The sequence below is a fragment of the Manis javanica genome, chromosome 10 (genome assembly GCF_040802235.1).
Source record: "Manis javanica isolate MJ-LG chromosome 10, MJ_LKY, whole genome shotgun sequence".
Classification (NCBI taxonomy): domain Eukaryota; kingdom Metazoa; phylum Chordata; class Mammalia; order Pholidota; family Manidae; genus Manis; species Manis javanica.
The window spans coordinates 111,128,065-111,146,138 of NC_133165.1; the positions used below are offsets into that span (position 1 = coordinate 111,128,065).

Consider the following 18,074-nt stretch of genomic DNA (forward strand, 5'->3'; position numbering starts at 1 on the left):
GTGATTTTTCTTTATTGATTTAATGCTCATTCCTCTTTTGTGAAAAATCCCATGTGCTGCTCAAAGGAACAAGTACAATAAAAACTGAACAAAGAGGATCAGAAATTAAGTCAGTCACTCATGGTCCTCTCCAGTCATGTGATGTTAAACTATTTCTATTTCCTGGCTGGAGTGTTTAATCGTTTCCCCCTTTAAATTTAGCTGAGTGATTATCCCTCGTGGTGGATTGCACATATGTTCCTTTTGATCTATGAAATAGCTCGTTCCTGGACGAACTTTAAGCTCCAAAGTAACTCATGTAAAATACTGTTTATGAATCGTGGGAGAAATGTTTCACATTCTCATTACTCTGAAGTGGTTGCACCAAACCCCTTTCTCTGAGGTGCCTTTTTTTCCAAGAAGAAAGAAGAAAGAACCTCAGGCCACAGCATTAGGTTAACAATTATAATATTCATGCTTACTGTGGATTTTACTCAATAGTCTTGCAGAGGCTACAGTGTAGGAAACCTATCATCAGCAAATATCTACCATAAGCAGACACTGTGCTAGGTCCATAGACTACAAAAAGGGGTGAGGCTTGGCTCCTATCCTTGTAGCTTCCAATTAGCTAGGAAGGTGAGACACAAACCCCAGGGTGGAACTAATAGTCACTAATGAATGACATGGTCACTAAGTGCTACACAGGACTCAGAAGGGGACAGGTGTAATCAGACAGCGTCCCTAGAAGAAATGGACTTGAATTTGAGTGGGATCTTTATGGGGGGCGGAGTGAGAAAAGGCAGAGCAGTAATAATATTTCCATTGCTAGGAGTCCCACCTGGCTGAGGTGGAAGATGTGGCAGGTGAGGTAGGGGATAGACTGGGGATGGCCTTGAATGCCACTCCCGGGACTTTGGGCTTGATTCTATAAAGTAGAATTATTGAGAGTTTGAGCAGAAAGGATATGAGTTAAGCAGTGCTTTAGAGAAATTAAATCAAGCAGGGGTCTGTGCTGTGAATTTCACTGGGGGTCTTCAGGATTAAGACACTGAAGTGTTGACCCAGGCTGGGGACTGAGGATACACCTCCATGGTGCAGTACATCCCTACGAATACCTCTTAGGGGTTTCTCTTAGGCTGCACTCACTGTGCCTGGCTGTCTCTTTAGCACAGTGATAATGTGATATTATGTGCTGCCTGGAAATTGCCTCATCCCTTCAGAGCCCCATGGTTTGTACATGGAGCAGGCCCAATGTGGTCTACACACAAACCTCAGAGAATCTAGGCAACTGACAGTATGAAAGCTGGGGGTAGTCTTAGAGCCCACAAAGCCCACTGCCTCAGTTTACCTGTACAGAAGCCAGCTCTTGCTCAGAGTCATACATCAACTCAGTGATGTATTCAAGGCTTGACCAAATCTGCTTACTACACTCCAGCGATGCTTCCAAAGCTGGTCCAAATTCTGCTTTGAGGTCTGTGTGTACAAATTCTGGCAGAATACAGAACTGAGATAGTTGAAGCTCCTTCCCTTTTTCCTCTGATCCAGGCCCTGCCAGAGCCCCCACTTCATTCCTGCCAACTCCCTGCCTCGGTGCTTCCTTGGAACACCTCCAGCAGTACTTCTCTCTCACACCCTGTTGCTTCTCCTGTCCTGCCACCGACCATGCTGTCCTCTTTGTCTGGAACCCTTTATGGCCCCACTTAGGCCTCACCACCTGCAGAAGACCCCCCCAGCCCCAGCCCCTCACCCAACCTTGCCAAGCCCTCCCTCCTTGGGGCTCTGTGCTGCCCTGCATGGGGCTCTGTCACTGTGTCTCCGGGACATCTCATAATTGCCTGCTTATGTGCCTGCCTCCCACCCTTCAACTGTGAGCTCCCTGAGGTCAGGGACTGTGGAGATGCATCACTGAACACCCAGAACCTAAACAAGAGCCTGGCATATACTAGGGATTCAAATGTCTAGTGAATGAATGACATTTGCCTTCTTGAGGCATTCATTCATTTAATAAATATTTATTGAGCAATTACGATCAGCACTGAGGTAGTTACACATAAATATCAAAATATACCATGCATTCATGCTCCAAATTATGCGTGCGTAAATTACGCATGTGGACTCTTACCATGCACATGCGGCAGAGGCTGCATACATATCTACAAATGCCAGAGCTAGGAAATACAGTGTACCAGATGTCCCTGAAATTTACAAAGAACCAAGAACCAAAAATGACAGTTAGCTCCAGAAGCCCCATAAAAGAAAAACGCAAAAGAACAAAAGAATCTCAAGCAGGAGGAAGTGGCTATGTTTTTTTTTCTAATGCGCTCAAACTGAGGGTGAGGAAGATTTATAAAATCTATGCTGAGCAGGTTCATGTAAGTCTGAGTTCCTCACGGGTTGGCTCTTAGGAGCTGTTAGGAAAATTCATTGCCATGCACGAGTCGGGGGATTGTTTTTTATTCCACTGGAAATTGTTAATGGGGCCCGCATTAGCAGCCCCTTGGCGCTTTGCCTGATCGAGAGACAGCAGGTTCACCCAAGCTATTCTGGAACCCTGATCACTACCAATTAGGGGAGCATTGTCTGGCTGACATAATCAAGTGAGTATAAATATATTTATCATGATTGGAATGGGGATGAAAGACAGAAAGATTGAGGCAGAAGCTGCCACCCCTTGCCTGGCTCCAGCCTGGATCAGACTCAGCATGTCTGTCACCTGGTGCTCAGGAAAAGCTGTCACTGGCTTGCTGAGGTCAAATGCACAGTAGAGAATTCAGGACTAGAATTGTTTTTCCCAGAAGGGGCCCTGTCTCTCCTTATTTTTCCTCTTTGCTTCTTCCCTTTTGCCTCATTCACTTCCGTGAACGCTGAATAGAGAAAGAGAAACCAGATGCCACGTTGATCACATTTTAATTCTGCCCTGCTGGCCATGCCGCCCCCACTTAGCTTATCTGCAGTTCAAAGTGATCACAGGGAATATTGCTGTGACAGAGTCACATCCCCCTCTGCCTGCCTGGCCGTGCAAGTCTGTTTGGCACAGGGTTTATTTTATTGTTGATTTATGGTACTTTTGTGGGAATATCTGTGATGTGTCTCAGAGTCAGTTGAAAGACTGATAAAAAAAAGCTCCCTGCAGTGGACTAGATATGGGAGGAATTTCTCACATTTAAACGGCTCTAAAAGGAGACACATTGAAATCACATCTGATGGCATTCTTGTTGTCTGACCGGAGAGCGGGGTCTGTTTAAGCATCTGCACAGATTCAAAATGCAGGCTGATTCTGTTCATCCCCAAACAAATGGCTGGGTGAATACATGGCCAAATTGCACCATTATGGGAGAGGTTGACAACAAACCCCATCTCAGAGCTGCATTTCAGCTCCGGTCAGTGCAGGGCCAGTCCATCAAACGAACGCATGACTTTTTATTTTTCTGACCCTTGACTATTCGATAACATTTCTGGAGGTAGTTGACTTGAGCTGTTTCCCTCAGCCCTCGTCACGTGCGTGCTGCTCCGGCTTGCACTCGAGGTCTAAAGGTCCTTTCCAGCAGCTACAATAGAATAAGGAGTCCTTTCCCGGTGTCCTGCTCTCATGAGCCTATAGTTTGTCTTCCCAACTGCAAAGAGCTCTCAGCCTATCTTCTTCTTGAATTTGACAAAAACTATTTTATTACTGGTGCACAGATATGGTATGTGACAATGTGACAATGTGATGATATGACAAAATAAACAGGGAGCCAGTATAGGACAAATGTCATTTATGGAGATCACTCAGCCTGACAGCATCTGACCACCAGCCTATTCCTGCTAAATGTTTCCTTTCTCAGCTGCTCAGAAACTGTCAAGGCCAGACTTCTTTTACCCAGTTACCAGAAATATATATTTCCTTTGCTTTTCTGAGCTTAATGGATGAAACACTTCTTTTTCTCTCTTCTACCTCCTACCAGATATATTGTTTTTGAGACCTGGAGCTCATTTATTTCCAAGGAAGAAAGTCATTCCATGTTTACCCATTAACAAATCACCACTTAGAGTGAAAATACAGAGGAACCCTCACTCTCTGTTAATAAGTGGGTTATTTGCCTTGGCCAGACCCTGGCTGATGGACGGGGACTGTATCAAGCCTGCAGGTTGGCTTAATTTTCTCTTGTTGGTTTTGAGCAAAGAGATGTCTTGGTTCTTTCTTTGTTGGATTCTGCTGCCGAGGAATATGCCTGTCTACTTCGGGTCTGCTTGTGCTGTTAGCTGGTTTAATTAACCCCCTAGCCTGTTTGTGTTGAGCACCGTGGGTTCCTCTGAAATCCTCCTAACTTGAAAGTCGGGTGGAGTCACTCACCTGAATGCTACCTCCCTCCTAATCGTTTGGTTTTCTGCTGTCTAGACGGGGGCCTGCAGTAGCCATCTACTGAGAGATAGTACAGTGTCAGAAGCTGAGCTTGAGTTCTGCAGGCAGTGCGACCAGGGCGGTGCAGCCATGCAGTCTTGGGCACCTTGCCTCTCTCGTCTGAGTCACATATTCCTCATTATAGATGCTGATGGGAGCAACAGAACAGTCTGTTCTCCATAATGAGGTGAAGCCAAATAAACAGTGAAGAGTCTGCTCTAACCTCATAATGTTGGTGCAAATTACATATGTCTGTAAGAAGGTATTTTGGGCCTGAGCATTTAGGTGGCATTTAGTGTTGAATTTGCTGCAAGTCACTTAGTTACAGAGATAAAACCTCTTGGAGGCACACAGAGCTCTCGCCCTGGTTGAGCATTACATGTTACATCATTTTGGTTCTTTTTATTCAGGTTATTTCTTGCCAGGAAATGGCAAAAGAAAAGGTAGAAGTCCAGTTAATAGCATTGTACCAACGTCAGTGTCCTGGTTTTGATACTGTACTACGGTGACCATCTCAGGAAGCAGGATGAAGAACAGGGAAATTCTCTGTAATACATTTTCGATTTCCTGTGGGTCTGTAATTATTTCAAAATAAAAAGTTTAATCAGAAAGAGAAAGAACGATGCAATTAGGATAAATGACAGCTCCTCTTGGTTTCTTTCCCTGGCTGGACAAGTATCTGCATGTTGTTTGCCTCTACCTCCCCTTTTTGCATGTAGATCTTGTGAGCAGTCAGATATAAAAACCAGGGCTCATTTTTCTGTAGCAAAGAGGAAAGAGTGAAATGAACCAAGAGAACCCCTGCCAACATCTGGTTAGAAGGCCGATGCCTGCCTCTCCGCAGCCCCTTCACCTGCACACACCTGCCTTCCGCATCCACACGCGCCTTGTCCTTCCTTCCCATGCGAGGAGAGATGCCCTGCCGGCTGCTATAGATGAATCTCCACCTACACAAGGCATCCATCCTTTCCCTCTGTTTCCGGAGGCTCAGTCCTTCTGCATAATCTCCCTAAATGAGTCCCTTCTTACCTGGAGTTTTAACAACCGTCTATGTGGAAATAGCTCCCAAATGTACATGTCTGCTTAGATGTTTCTGCGGAGATCCACACCTATATGTCCAACCCCTGACTGGGAGTCTCTACCTAGATGTTTCTCAAGCATTTCAAACTCCTTCCAAATTATATTTTCTTCCTCTATTCCCTCATCTCTGAAAATGTTATGCCATCTACTATACTGCCCACAGCTGAAATATGAGCCATTCTAGACCTGTACTGGGTGAACCACTTGCCACATGCACTATTAAGTACTTCAAAATATGGCTGGCCCAAGCTGAGATGTACTGCAAAATACACACCAGAAAAAAATAATGCAAAATATTTCAGTAATATTTCATTATTGAAATGATAATATTGTGCTATATTGGGTTAAGTGAAATAAACTATTGAAAATAATTTCCTTTTACTTCTTAATGTGCTAGTGGAATATTTAAAATTACATATGTGGCTCACAGCTGTGGCTTGCATTACATTTCTGTTGGACAGAGTTGCTCTATAAAAAAGAGAAAACCAGGAAAAGAAGAGAACCAGCTTCAGTACTGTTGGTGGTTTAGTAACTTCCTCTACAAGGTTCAGGGAGAGACATGGGTCTAGGGAAGCACAAGTAATATAAAGAAATGATGAGGTATCAGCAGCTGATGCAAGGATTACTTATCGCCAAGACTCGATACGTGATAGTACAAGTAAATGTCCACCTGATGATAACGTGATGGGACTATTAATTATTTACTGGGGCTGGTGCCCAGGAATTTTTTTACTGTGTTTTTACTGTGGTGCAAATGCCAAGCATGGAAAGTTTTTACAAGGTATAGATATGAACAAACAGATAGTGAATTTGAGAATAACAATGTGAAATGCCAGAATAATCACAAGAGAAATATCTGAGTATGTAAGAGGGCTTAGAGGATTCCTGCTTGGCAACAAATATGGATTACAAGAAAATTCATTATGAAAACAAATTCCAATATATAAAACCTACCCGTCAAAACAAATGGTATTACAGGATGCATAATGGCAAAAGCACACTTTTTGACCCACACAATATTACAAGTAGCAAGTAACACAAGAAAAGTGGAGAAAGTAGAAGTACGCCATTTTGCAGTTCACTGGATGTATGAATGAGAAAATATATGCCTCCACATACAAGCCACACCTTCACAGGAACGCCGAAAGGTTTAATTCCAATACCTCAGGATTAATCCCACAGTTAGCCCACTCCCCAGTTTCCATGTGAGTTAATTTGTGGGGCAGGCATTGTGTGAGATGAAGGGGCAGCAGGGGACTCAAGGGGAGAGGGTGAGAAGGTCAAAGGATTCCTTGCCACTATTCTTAACAAAGTGCCAGTCTACCACTTTGAGATTTCTGGGGAGAAGATAAGCCTTTGGGATATCCTTATAGGTATGTTATTTATCTGAAATTCAAATTGAACTGAGCATTCTGTGTTTTATCCAGCAACCTTGCTTAAGTGAGGTATATATTTTCTCGTTCATACTTCCTGTGAGCTACAACATATCTCAGTTGTTGTTAGCTCTTGAGGAATATGCATAAGGTAGCAATAACTAATAACTACTGAGGGCCTACTGTGTGCCAGGCACCATACTATGTGCTTTAGATGAGTATTTCAAATATCCTTCACAAGAACACTGTGAGGCGGGCACTATTATTATTCTTGTTTTGAAGATGAGGAACTGAGGCTTAGAGAGATTAACCTGCTCAGTGGAACCCAGATAGCTAGTGGTAAAGCCAGGATTTGAACTCTGGAAGCCTGACTCCCAAAGCCCATTGCTTCCCACCTCACTCAACATGGCAGCAGTAACTAATGAGGGGAGATACATCGAGTCCCCCAAAAGAATCAGAGAGAGTGAGAGCACAAGGTGGCGGGGCAGGCCCTGAGCAAGGCCTTGAAGGAACAACTGAAGTTAGACCAGGTGCCTTTGTTTAAGTTACAAAAGTGCGCCCTTAACTTTAGGCAGGCACAGCCCTCCACCAGGGCTCACTCTTGACAGAAGAGCACTGGATGGATTTCAACCCCTCCTGCAGCTTCAGCCAGGGGCCCTTGTGCAGTGAACAACTTGCATGACTGTACATAGTGAGTCAGATGGTGGAAAGAGGACCAGTGCAGAGTTGAGGATGCAGATGGCGTGCTTAGAGAATAACAGCAAGCCATTTACTCAGCACATTTGCATGCGGTATGTGATATTCTGAAGTCAATTCAGAGAGATGGAATGGGGAGAGATTGCTAAAGACCTGAAATGGCAACAGGAGAATCTTGTGTGGATCTGAGAGGTAATGTGACAGCATGACATTGATGAGTTCTGAAAGGGAAATAACCCTCAGAAAGTGTGTGTCAGAAAGCCTCAACACAGGACCTGTGCCCCATCATGCAGGTAGGGCAGGATGGAGGGGAGAATGAGGGCACAGTAGGTGAGATGCCAGCAGCCTGTTCAGAAGACATAAGAAAAGAAACACAACAAGACTGGAAAAGAGGACAAGGAGCAGGGAACAGAAAACACAAGAGAGAGAGAGTGAGTGAAAAGATGGAGTTCCTCCATGCTGTATTTCCCCAAGTAGGGCCCTGAAAGAAGAGTTCACCCTATTCTGGTTATTTTCTTTTCCTATCAGGTTATTAGATTGTCATATAAGGAAAGGGCCACAGCACGGCACAGTTTGATTTTAGCAAGGCATTTGGTTGCATTTTTTTCATGATACCCTAGAGAGCGAAATGGAGAAAAGCCAGAAGATAACTACTTAATCTGGTGGGTTTGGAGTTGATACTCAAAGAATATTGATTAATAGGGTGCTGTAGGCCTGGAGGGTGTCTTTAGGTAAGGAACTAAGTTCAGAGATAACCAATTTACTCACCTTCACACAGCTGGTGAGTGAAGGAGCCAGGATTCAAACCCCGCTCTGCCTACTCCAAAGCCACGTGCCATTTCCTACAGAATCAAGCCCAAAAAGGCATTACGTTTTCTACAGAGAAAAGAGTTGGAGGAAAGAAGCAGAGGGTAGGAATACAATTTCATGCCCAAACGGATTGTGATGGACCAAAGCACTGGACCCTGGAAGGACGTCAAAGAGATTAGGCTTGAACCTCATGTTGTGGTTCCCAAGAGCCTCTGCGGAAGGAGGTGGAGAGGCCTGGCTTGACTCCTCTTTGCACTGGGAAACACTTTGCAGTGGCTGTTAACTTCCCGATAGCCAACAGTGTGATGCCTTATTAAAAATCTACTGTTCCAGTAAAGTAATTAAATAGTCCTAGTCTACTCAGCCCAAGTCATCTCAGTTTTTGAATATTGGGTTCAATTCTAGGCAACACATTTTGAGAAGAACATTGAACCACTGTGATGTAGCTGGAAGATGACCAGGAGGGTGAAAAGCCCAGGCCTCTCGCCCAGAGGGTGGAGGCGGGCCCAGGGGAGCAAGACCTTGGGACTTGCGAGTGTCGTCTTCATGTATTTGATTTTTTTTCTCCTTAGGGCAGCATTCAGGCTGGTAATTATAGCGAGAAGACATTTTAGTTCCATAAACCAATTCCAGGTCCACCCCTCCCCATGCCTGTTCTCTGTCACTCAGTACATTGGGAAAAAACTGGACCAACTTCCAGGGTCACTTACAACTTTGAGAATCTAAGATTTAGGACCCTGCATAATCCGGATGGGCAACCGAACAAGAAGAGAATACCTTAAACAAGGCCAATAGCAGGTGTTACTCAGGTCAAGCAAACTCAAATTAAGACCTAAATTTCAAAAAATTAAGAATATCATGATTCATTTGATGAAGTAATTCACCGTATCACCCCTTCTCACTGGCAGCTTTTCAGTATATTTATGGGCTGACAATATATAAAAATGTCATTACCTCCAACTTTTCAGGGACAGACTTACTGAATGAAGCAAGGTAAGCTGTTGCATGGGGTAATGTCTGCTTCTGCAAGCATTGAGGGCAGTGAACTGAAAAATAACCCACATTCCAATGACAAATAGGGGCTTGGAAATTAAGTAAAAGCAGCAAGAAGATTAGAGTAGCTGTGGTCACACCGGCTTCTACTCTACACTTCAGGGCTTTGCCCAAGTAAGAACTAAGGTCACACAGAGCACAGACGGTGAGGGACCCAAGTGAGGATGCTGAGCGCATTTGTGGCATTTGTGAATGATGTTCAGCCTGTTGGCAACAGAGCAAGAAGATGGAAGCTTTGAAATCTGTGACAAATGAGCCAAGCTTTCGGAGCCCAAGTCAATAACGACACACATGAAGTGAACAGAAGGAAAGCAAAGGAAAGAGAACATGAAGGCACCATAAAATCCTGGCGATATATTTGAGGGGAAATCATGATGTGAATACAAAATAGGAAGTGAACCAAAAAAAGAAGCAGCCTGGAGATACGCAGAATGTCTGTCTGTCTGTCTGTCTCTTTCTTGTATTTGCAGAATGTCTGTCTGTCTGTCTGTCTCTTATTCTCCATTCACATCCACCACCCTCCCTGCCCTTCTCATGGGGCTCATTAAACAAATTCCAGTCCTGGGTGGGAATCTCTAATGCTTCCTTCACACTCGGGTTTCCCCAGCAGGATTCACGGTGGATCTGTAGACAGTTGTCAGTGCTTCAAGGGAACAATCAGGAAGAAATGAGGAAACGGCAAGGGAGATGTCAGTCCTGCGGCAGAGTGGGGAACAAGTGACCTCTCCGGTGGGGTTGGGGGGCTCTTTCTGCTTCATTTTTTGTTGTGGTTGTTTTGGGTTGATGTTCCCATGGTGTCTTTTAAATTTTTTTTGAAGAGCAGAAGATGTAAAAACAAAAACATTGTAACATTGTGGATACACTTTTTCTAACTAGATTCCTGGTAAGATACCCTTATTTTGAGAAGAAAGCAAAAGAACTTGAAAAAAGCAGACTATAATGTGGGGAAAGCTGATGGTGAGAAAAGTTAGAAAACCACGGGGGTGAGGGAGGAAGGGAGGGAGAGAAGGAACAGAAAGGAAAAGAAAAGAGAAAAGCAGCTGCTTGTAAGGTTATTAACTGAGATGGTCTCCATTTCTGCAATTGCCTTAAAGCATGTGGTTGCCTGGTGTGAGGGCAGCTGCGTTTATTGCAGTCTTTGCCTCTGACCAAGGAGTAAATGGGCTTGAATTTTGAGGGTGTGTGAGAATTGTTCCCATCAATTTCTTGGCTGAAAGACAGCGGCCCAGGGAGGTTCAGTGGGTCCTAAGCTATAGTAATTACCCTGAGCTAGGACAGGACTGTCATTATTTTGCTAGTACCGGCAGAGGCAGCCTGGTGAAATAGAGAGAGGACAGCAGACATACACTGTATTCTCTTACCTCAGTTACCTAACTAAAAATGTGAATGGCAATAGTAATAAAAATTAATAATAATAATAGTAGTACCTATTGCAAAGTATCTGTGAAGCCCCTGGGACATGATAGACCATATCAATAAAAGCAACTTAAGTCTTAACTGGTTCTTATTTCTAGACTTTCGTGAGGCTTGGTCCATGTGACCTCCCTCTGTGACTGTCCTGGGGCTTCCTCTTTAAAGACAGCAGCGCGGTGACTGAGCATTGGGCAGACAGAAAAGTCTAGAAGCCAAATCAGTTTTCTGTTTCTCAACCTTCCATTTCCCCACTTCCCTGTGGTTAGTGTTACCTTTTCTCTTACTTACTGAATTGTCTTGATTACAATACATTGTACCTTTTGATAACATTGGAGCCAGGACCTTGATGTAGTAGAGAGGGGCTAGCACTCACCCAAGGTAAGTGAGAAAAAAAAGGGACCTGAAAAGGTTGAAAGGGCATGTATATGATACGGATAGTAAGTAGCTGACATGCAAAAATGCTTTGGGGAAAGAGACACAAAAGTGCCGAGCACCGGCAATGGCCGCATTCCACACCCTCTCTGCTGAAACGCTGTGGGGTGAGGATCATTATCTGGATTCTCAGTGAAGAAATCCGAGGCACGGAGAAGTTAGTGTCCCCAGCCAGCAAGCAAGCAACACAACTGAGATTTAAAACCAGGTCCTTCTGACACCCAAGCCCCACGAACCTCCACTATTGCTGGGAACCTCACCGTGCAGAGTGGCAAGTTAGGAAAAAAAGAACAGCATTTATTCGAGTTTGATAGAGCATAAACTTTACTTTTTTTTTTAAGGTATTTTTCTTACAAAAAGTTTAAGGACAAATTAGATTTATGTGACGTACTTTGAACTAAAAAAAAAAAGATTATGCCTTATAAGCCAGACTGATGTTGATTAAAGAAAAGTAAGGTTATAAATAACCAGAAGAAGGAAGAGTAAATGACACTGTGGCTTGGGCAACACTCACCTTACAAGGAGGGGAGGGCAGGGGAGGGAAGGAGATGGGCACTGGGACAGTCTTCTGATCTGTCTCCTTTGTCTCCTTTTCTATTTCCCTCTTCTCGCCATCCCTGCCTGCAAAAAACAAAAACCTTCAGCAGGGAGAGGAGTTAATTAGAAAGAGGAAAACACCCTTGAGACCAGTGAGATCTCCCTAATCCACAGTGACACGCAGGCACCCAAAGGACAGCAATTTGATTAAATCAGGATATGGGGGATTGAGAGGGACCCTCCAGCTGTGTACAGTTTGTCTGTAAGTCTTTGGCTTCCAAACCTGGAAACCAAGTGCCTTCTGGCTGGGGAGATGGCTCCCACTTGGAAAATAAGAAGAAATCTCAAGGCAGGGCTGAAGGGTAGGGCTGGGAACCCCAGGTCACAAACCCCAAGAGGGTGGCAGCAGCTCTGCAGGAGGTGTGCTGGCAGAGAGGGCATCAGGTCAAGGCGGGTAAAGCCAGCCTCCCGCTGGCCTGAGGCCCGTCCTGGGCTGAGAGGGAAGAACAGCACGCCTCTCCTGCCCCCATTCCCTTCACTCCAGAACCCGCTGCGGCCCATCAGTTACCTGTCATCAGCGACAGCTCTCTGGCCACTCTGCAGAAGTGAAGCAGCCAGAGGATGAATTGCAGTGCGGGGACACCTGCTCAGAGAGATGGGGGACGCCCTGACAGCCTCCTTCACAAGCCACTTCCTGTCTTCTCCAAGACAGGCATCACAGGTCAGCTGCTGAGGAGCTAATGTTCTTGAGAAACTATGGAGGGAGTGGCCCTCGAACTCCATGTTTTTACCCCTGCAGGTCATGTTGCGGGCCAGGAGTAGACTTATGCTTTCCTGGGGCTTAGGAGGGGGAGATAATGAGCCACGTAGGGACAAGAGGAAAATAAGAATGTCCCATGTGCACAAAACCATTTAAAATTTAGGCTTCTGGGGGTACTAAAACCTCGGTCAACTAGCCAGAAATGGTTTCCTCAGTGGGACATATTTTGCTTGTCTTTGCTTACTTTGATTGAAATAAAATGGGGAATGTTCATCCTCCCATGAAGAGAGCACCTGTGGAAACAGGCCAGGTCTGCCTGAGAAGGCTGTTTATTCCCCTGGGGTTCTGAACCTAAAAGGAAATGACATCTCTGTCTTGGGAGGTCCAGATAAGCAGAGAAGCAGTTGGTTGTTCATCTTTTGCGGCAGAGGCCCCTGATGGCCGCTCCCAAGAACATGGCTATCAATAAGCTTGCTTGTAGCAGCCATGATTCAACTCTCACTCCCCCACCTGCCACAGATTCAAGTCTTCAGAGAAACCAGAAGGAAGATCTTACTAGAAGAGGATTTAACGATTTCTATTTTAAAAGCTCCAGTGGATGAGCTAGAAGTAATTCAAGAGCAGGCACAGTAAAGAAATATGTACGCTTTATTAGACATTCAGTGAGAAGGTTAACATTTCCAACACAGCCAGCTGATTAAGAGGTATCCTGTTAGCTGGGATTCTGCTGCTTTAGAATAGAGCAAAAATGTTGTCATTTGAAAGCCCCAAAGTAGGAAAGGCCAGCCCTTCATCTCTTGGCCATGCTCAGCCTTTTCCTTTCCTCCCCTCTCTTTTTCCTTTCTCTTCCTTTCTTTCTTTCTTTTTCTTTAATTTCCAGAATAGATTGGCTTGGGTCTCTAGAAGAATATTCAAGCAGCCCTTGACAAGTGAGTTATAGCTAATTGTCCATCCTATGCTTACTCACCTTTGAGAGCGGATGCCTGTGACCTTTCTCAGTGTACTGTTCCTATGCCCAAAGCCCAAGAAGAGGTGATAAACTAAGGCGGAAAGGCTTCAACCACAGCCATAAGGTTCACTTAGAAGAAAAACACACAGTGGGAGTTTCAACACAAATCCTTAACCTAGAATCAAGAGCAGGAGTGAGGGACTAGTCACTTTGAGATGAACAGGGACCACCTTTCTAGGGGACTCAGAGCATCAGAAATGTGTAGGAGCTTCCATCTAAGCAATTCTGTATTGTACGGGTTTTAGGCTCTTTGACATGCTCAAGTTGATATGCCTTAAAATGTGCAAGAGACAATGAGGACAGTCATCCCACCTGTCTACAGAAAGGTTCTTGGGACGCAGGAAGCCAAGTTTTACAGATGGAATCGATGGTTTGGGGTGCACCATCGCCCTCTATGGGACTAGAAAAACCAGACCTGTAGCAAGGGTGTGTGTATCCTTACCTCTGGCTGAGTTTGCTGAGAAGTCAGGGCACCTTTGAGTGGCAAAGTAATTGATCCTTGTAAATGGGTCCTTCTGTTGGCGTTCCCTTCCCTGAGGAAGCCAATTACAGTTGAAACTCTGATGGCAGGTCATTTATCATGTTTTCATTCTCTCAACAAACATTCACTAAGTGCCTACTAAGCACTAGCTAGGCATTGCAGGAAACCTAAGAATCAATAACAACAGCAACTACTACTACTATTTATTGGATGCCTATTGTGGGCCAGGGTCTTTATACACATGAACACACAATGCCCCATGAAGTGAGCGTGGTTATTCTTATGGATAAGGAAACAGGACACTTGGGAAGTAAATGGCACATCTCAGATTTAAATCCAGGTCCATCTACTAAGCGGGCATACTCAGTCCACAAAGCTACAGTCCTGACGAAGTTCACAAACTATTAGGAGAGATAGCATGTGGCTATAAAATCTCTACCAGGGGCCACAAACTACAACCGGTAGGCAAAATAGAATCTATCACATATTTTGGCAGGGAGCTAAGATGGCTTTTACACTTTGAAATGGTTGGGGAAAAAAATAAGATTTCATGGCATGTAAAAATTACATGAAACTCAAATTTCTTTGTCCATGAGTAAAGTTTTATTGGAACCCAGCTAGGCCCATTTCGTTTCTTACTCTCTCAGGCTGCCTTCCCAGCTACAACAGGACAGTTGAATGGTTGTGACAGACTGTACAGCCAGCACAAGCCAAAAATACTTACCCTCTGGACCTCACAGAAAAGGCTTGATGGCTCCAACTCTGTACTTCAAAGTGGAATATTATGATCAGTAAGAGATATATAACATTTTTTAAAAGCACTCGGGAGTTAAGAAGGGAAACCGATATGTATTTAACCCACAGGGTGAGAGGCTAGAAAGGACACACAGGTGTGCGCTGTTAAGACTCAATGCACGAAAACCCAGACTTTAAATCAAATAAATTAAAAGGTAGTTATTTGCATAACAAATTTCTCTTTTTGTTTTGTAAAAGAATTCACTGCAGGGCTGCTTTATAGAATGAGCCTCCTTAATGCATGCTAATATGATCCATTTACAAATACTCTATTCGTAATAACTTTTCAAAGAATTTATCTATTGTGTACAGTGAGGCTTACCTATAATCATTTTTTCCTGGCAGGGTAAGGTTTCCTACTTCTGAACAGTAATTGAGCTGATCTTGTCAATCCAAGGAAGGGGGAGTAAGGGTGGTACCTCCTTATTGTCTCCAAAAAGGGCTTTGCCAAACAAATAGAAAAGCTGTGGATTCCAGGCTGGTATTATTTTACATTTTTAGCCAAGCTCCTCTTGGTAGCTGCAATCCTAAAGTCCTAAAATATAAACTGCTCACTAGTCTATCACTTCATTTCATACACAAGATATATTAATAAAATTATGTTTGTTGCTAATGTCCTGATAAGTATGCTACAAGCAATGCTTATAAAAAGCAATGTTTCTCTCACCCCCCGTTTTGAGAGAAATCTTCTGCATCCGTGGATGTTTTATTGCCCTTGTCTAGCTTGGATTAACACATAGTCTACAGGCACACACCTGATCATCTACATTTGCTCTCTTACAACACTAAACTATGTTTTCTACCTTTATCTTGCATCTACCTACCACTTCAGCATTTTATTTTAAAAAGTAATAATAATAATAATAAAGGGAGAAATGTGGGATTCACATATAAGTCAAGTATAAAAATCAAATGAATATTCATATTTGACCTGATTGTTTATAGTTCATAATGAGGGATCAAAACCGAAAGTTTCTGTGATGAATGCCCTTGCACTGCTCACCATGTAAGAACTTATTCACTATGTAAGAATTTGTTCACCATGTAAGAACTTGTTCGTTATGCTTCAGAAGATTGGAGACTGACGAGAATTAGGCTGGGGGTGGATTAATGATTGTGCATTGAGCATTGAGTCCCCTATACAGAATTTTATTGTTGTTAACAACCATTTGATCAATAAATATGAGAGATGCCCTCTCAAAAAAAAAAGCAATGTTTCTCTTTCTTTTTTCCCCCAAGACATTATCTTAACTGGATTACAACATAATTGGGGCAAGTCATATAATGTTCAAATTAGAGTTCTCTCCAGCAAAATAGGAAGTGATGTCTCTTTGGGACCCAGCTTGTTCTTCCTATGGGTCCTGAGCCTGAATCTTCGAACAGCTTTGGGGTGTTATGCAATTGCTCTTTTAAGAGATGCATAAAATGGCAAACTTGGCTATTCATAGCCAATTTAGGAGGAGCTGAAATATTTCAAGTTTCTTGCCTGGTACCATTTTGAGGGTAACTACTTATTTCTGAACACATAGATTTAATCTGGCTTTCAAATGGAGGCTATTTTAAAGAGCTGCCTTGTGGCTTTTGTTTTCATTCTCTGTGGTGGCTATGTTTCAGTAGATAAGCATTCCTGGTATATAACTTGAATATTTTTCAGGTTTTTTTGATGGTAAAAGAAGCTGAAATGGAAATGCAAGGGCAGAGAAAATCATGCCTGGGGAAGTCCTGTGCGGTGTTGCCCTGTGGCAAAACAGATCTGTATCTCAAGGTGCTAGGGGATATTACATGCAATTCATAAAGGGGTGAAGTGAGAGAGATGCAGGGGGTGGGTGGTGAGAAGCAGAGCCGGGATTAGGGGCAGGAGCCCAGCACGGTTCTGAGGCAAGATTCCTGGACAAATGGCATCGTCAGCGGGGTTGGGGTTGGTAAGGGGTGGCTGCTGCACGTGGCCTGGCTGCCCCTGGATTCTGTCACTTCTCATTCACACTCTGTGGCAGGTAGGATTTCAGCCATTTCTGAAGCTGATCTCTGGCAAGATACCCACATTTAACCCATCTGTGAGGTTCCCTGAAGAGGTGCTTCTCTCTCTTCATCGCCCCCAGGGGTCAGAAACACTGTAACTGCAAAAAGGACCCAAAGGCATCATTTCGTTTTGGAATTCATTCTCATTCTCTCCCTCTCCCTCTCTCTCTCCCTTCCTCCCTCCCCCACTCCTCTCTCTTTTTCCTTGGAATTGCTGCAGCCAGGTTTTTATCTCCATCATATATTTATTTGTTTCCCCGATGCAGTGGCAGCAAGAAGAGATAATAAAACAAATGGATAAATACTGAATAAACCATGTTAGTTCAGTTTTCTTTTTTCCTGGTGGCAATTTAAAACTTTTCAAAATTAAAACTAATGGATACAGAGGAATGGGATATAACTTCCCATGCATTTCAATGATTGAACAGAAGCCCACCCTCTCGGAGTGGCGCATTTGCCATTCGCTGCTTCCCTGATAGCAACAGTAAAATTCCCTAATGGTAAATTCAGGGGAAGGACTGGCAAAGCCCTGTTGATCTGAACTAAAATAGAGCATCCCCCACTCCACCCTGAGCATCTCCCACCTACCGAACAGCCTGAGCAGATTACACTTCACAAATGAAAATGAGAAGCAAAAAAACATTTTCAAAGTGATTGCATGAAGAGTGGGACTGTTTAACTGGTTTTTTGAGCCAGGATTAATATTATAAACTGGGGAGCTCTGCGATGAGTGTGTGCAGTTGGCTTTACCATACCACCTGCCCCTGGGGAAGGCAGAGAAAAGCGCCACACTGTTCAGAAGCAGTTTTACTTCTGCCTGGGCCTCCTCACTGAAGGGACGTAGAGCCGGCCCCGACAAGCGCTCAGGCCTGAACTGAGTTACACTAACACAGGGAAGATCTGCCCAAGCTCAAGGTCGTATCTAGAGCATGCTTTGGATATTTTTTTCATCTCTAATTTCTGTGACTTTCTAATATGTGTTTTATTTGCCCTCCCTGTCTCCATCCTGCTTATTAAGGTAAATTTGCATAGAAATGAGATCTTGGTTTTCAAGACCATTCACCTGACACTTGATCTCCTGAGGTGACCAGCGTTTACTGTTGATACCATGAGGGTGACCCACAAACAATGAATCTTTCTGCAAACTAGAGGCAGGGCCTTAATTAGGGGAAGTTTTGCATTTTGAAGTAATGGGGTGAATCAAATCAGCAAAGGCATTTAGCATTCACTAAGGAGGGCAAAATACTCCTCTCTGT

General features: G+C 43.9%; 1 protein-coding gene across 3 annotated transcripts in view; it reads left to right on the plus strand.

Annotated features, from left to right (window-relative positions):
* The window catches only part of GRAP2 (GRB2 related adaptor protein 2), a 58,696-nt gene that overhangs the window by 21,022 nt on the left and 19,600 nt on the right, over positions 1-18,074 (plus strand). For 2 of the 3 annotated variants that reach the window (XM_073213902.1, XM_017660758.3), the window contains one exon: positions 12,299-12,475. The exons of the other annotated variant lie outside the window; for it this stretch is intronic. In XM_073213902.1, coding sequence (XP_073070003.1) covers positions 12,376-12,475 — 100 coding nt within the window. In that variant the 5' untranslated portion in view covers positions 12,299-12,375. The remainder of the gene's footprint in view (positions 1-12,298; positions 12,476-18,074) is intronic. 3 annotated transcript variants of the gene reach the window in all.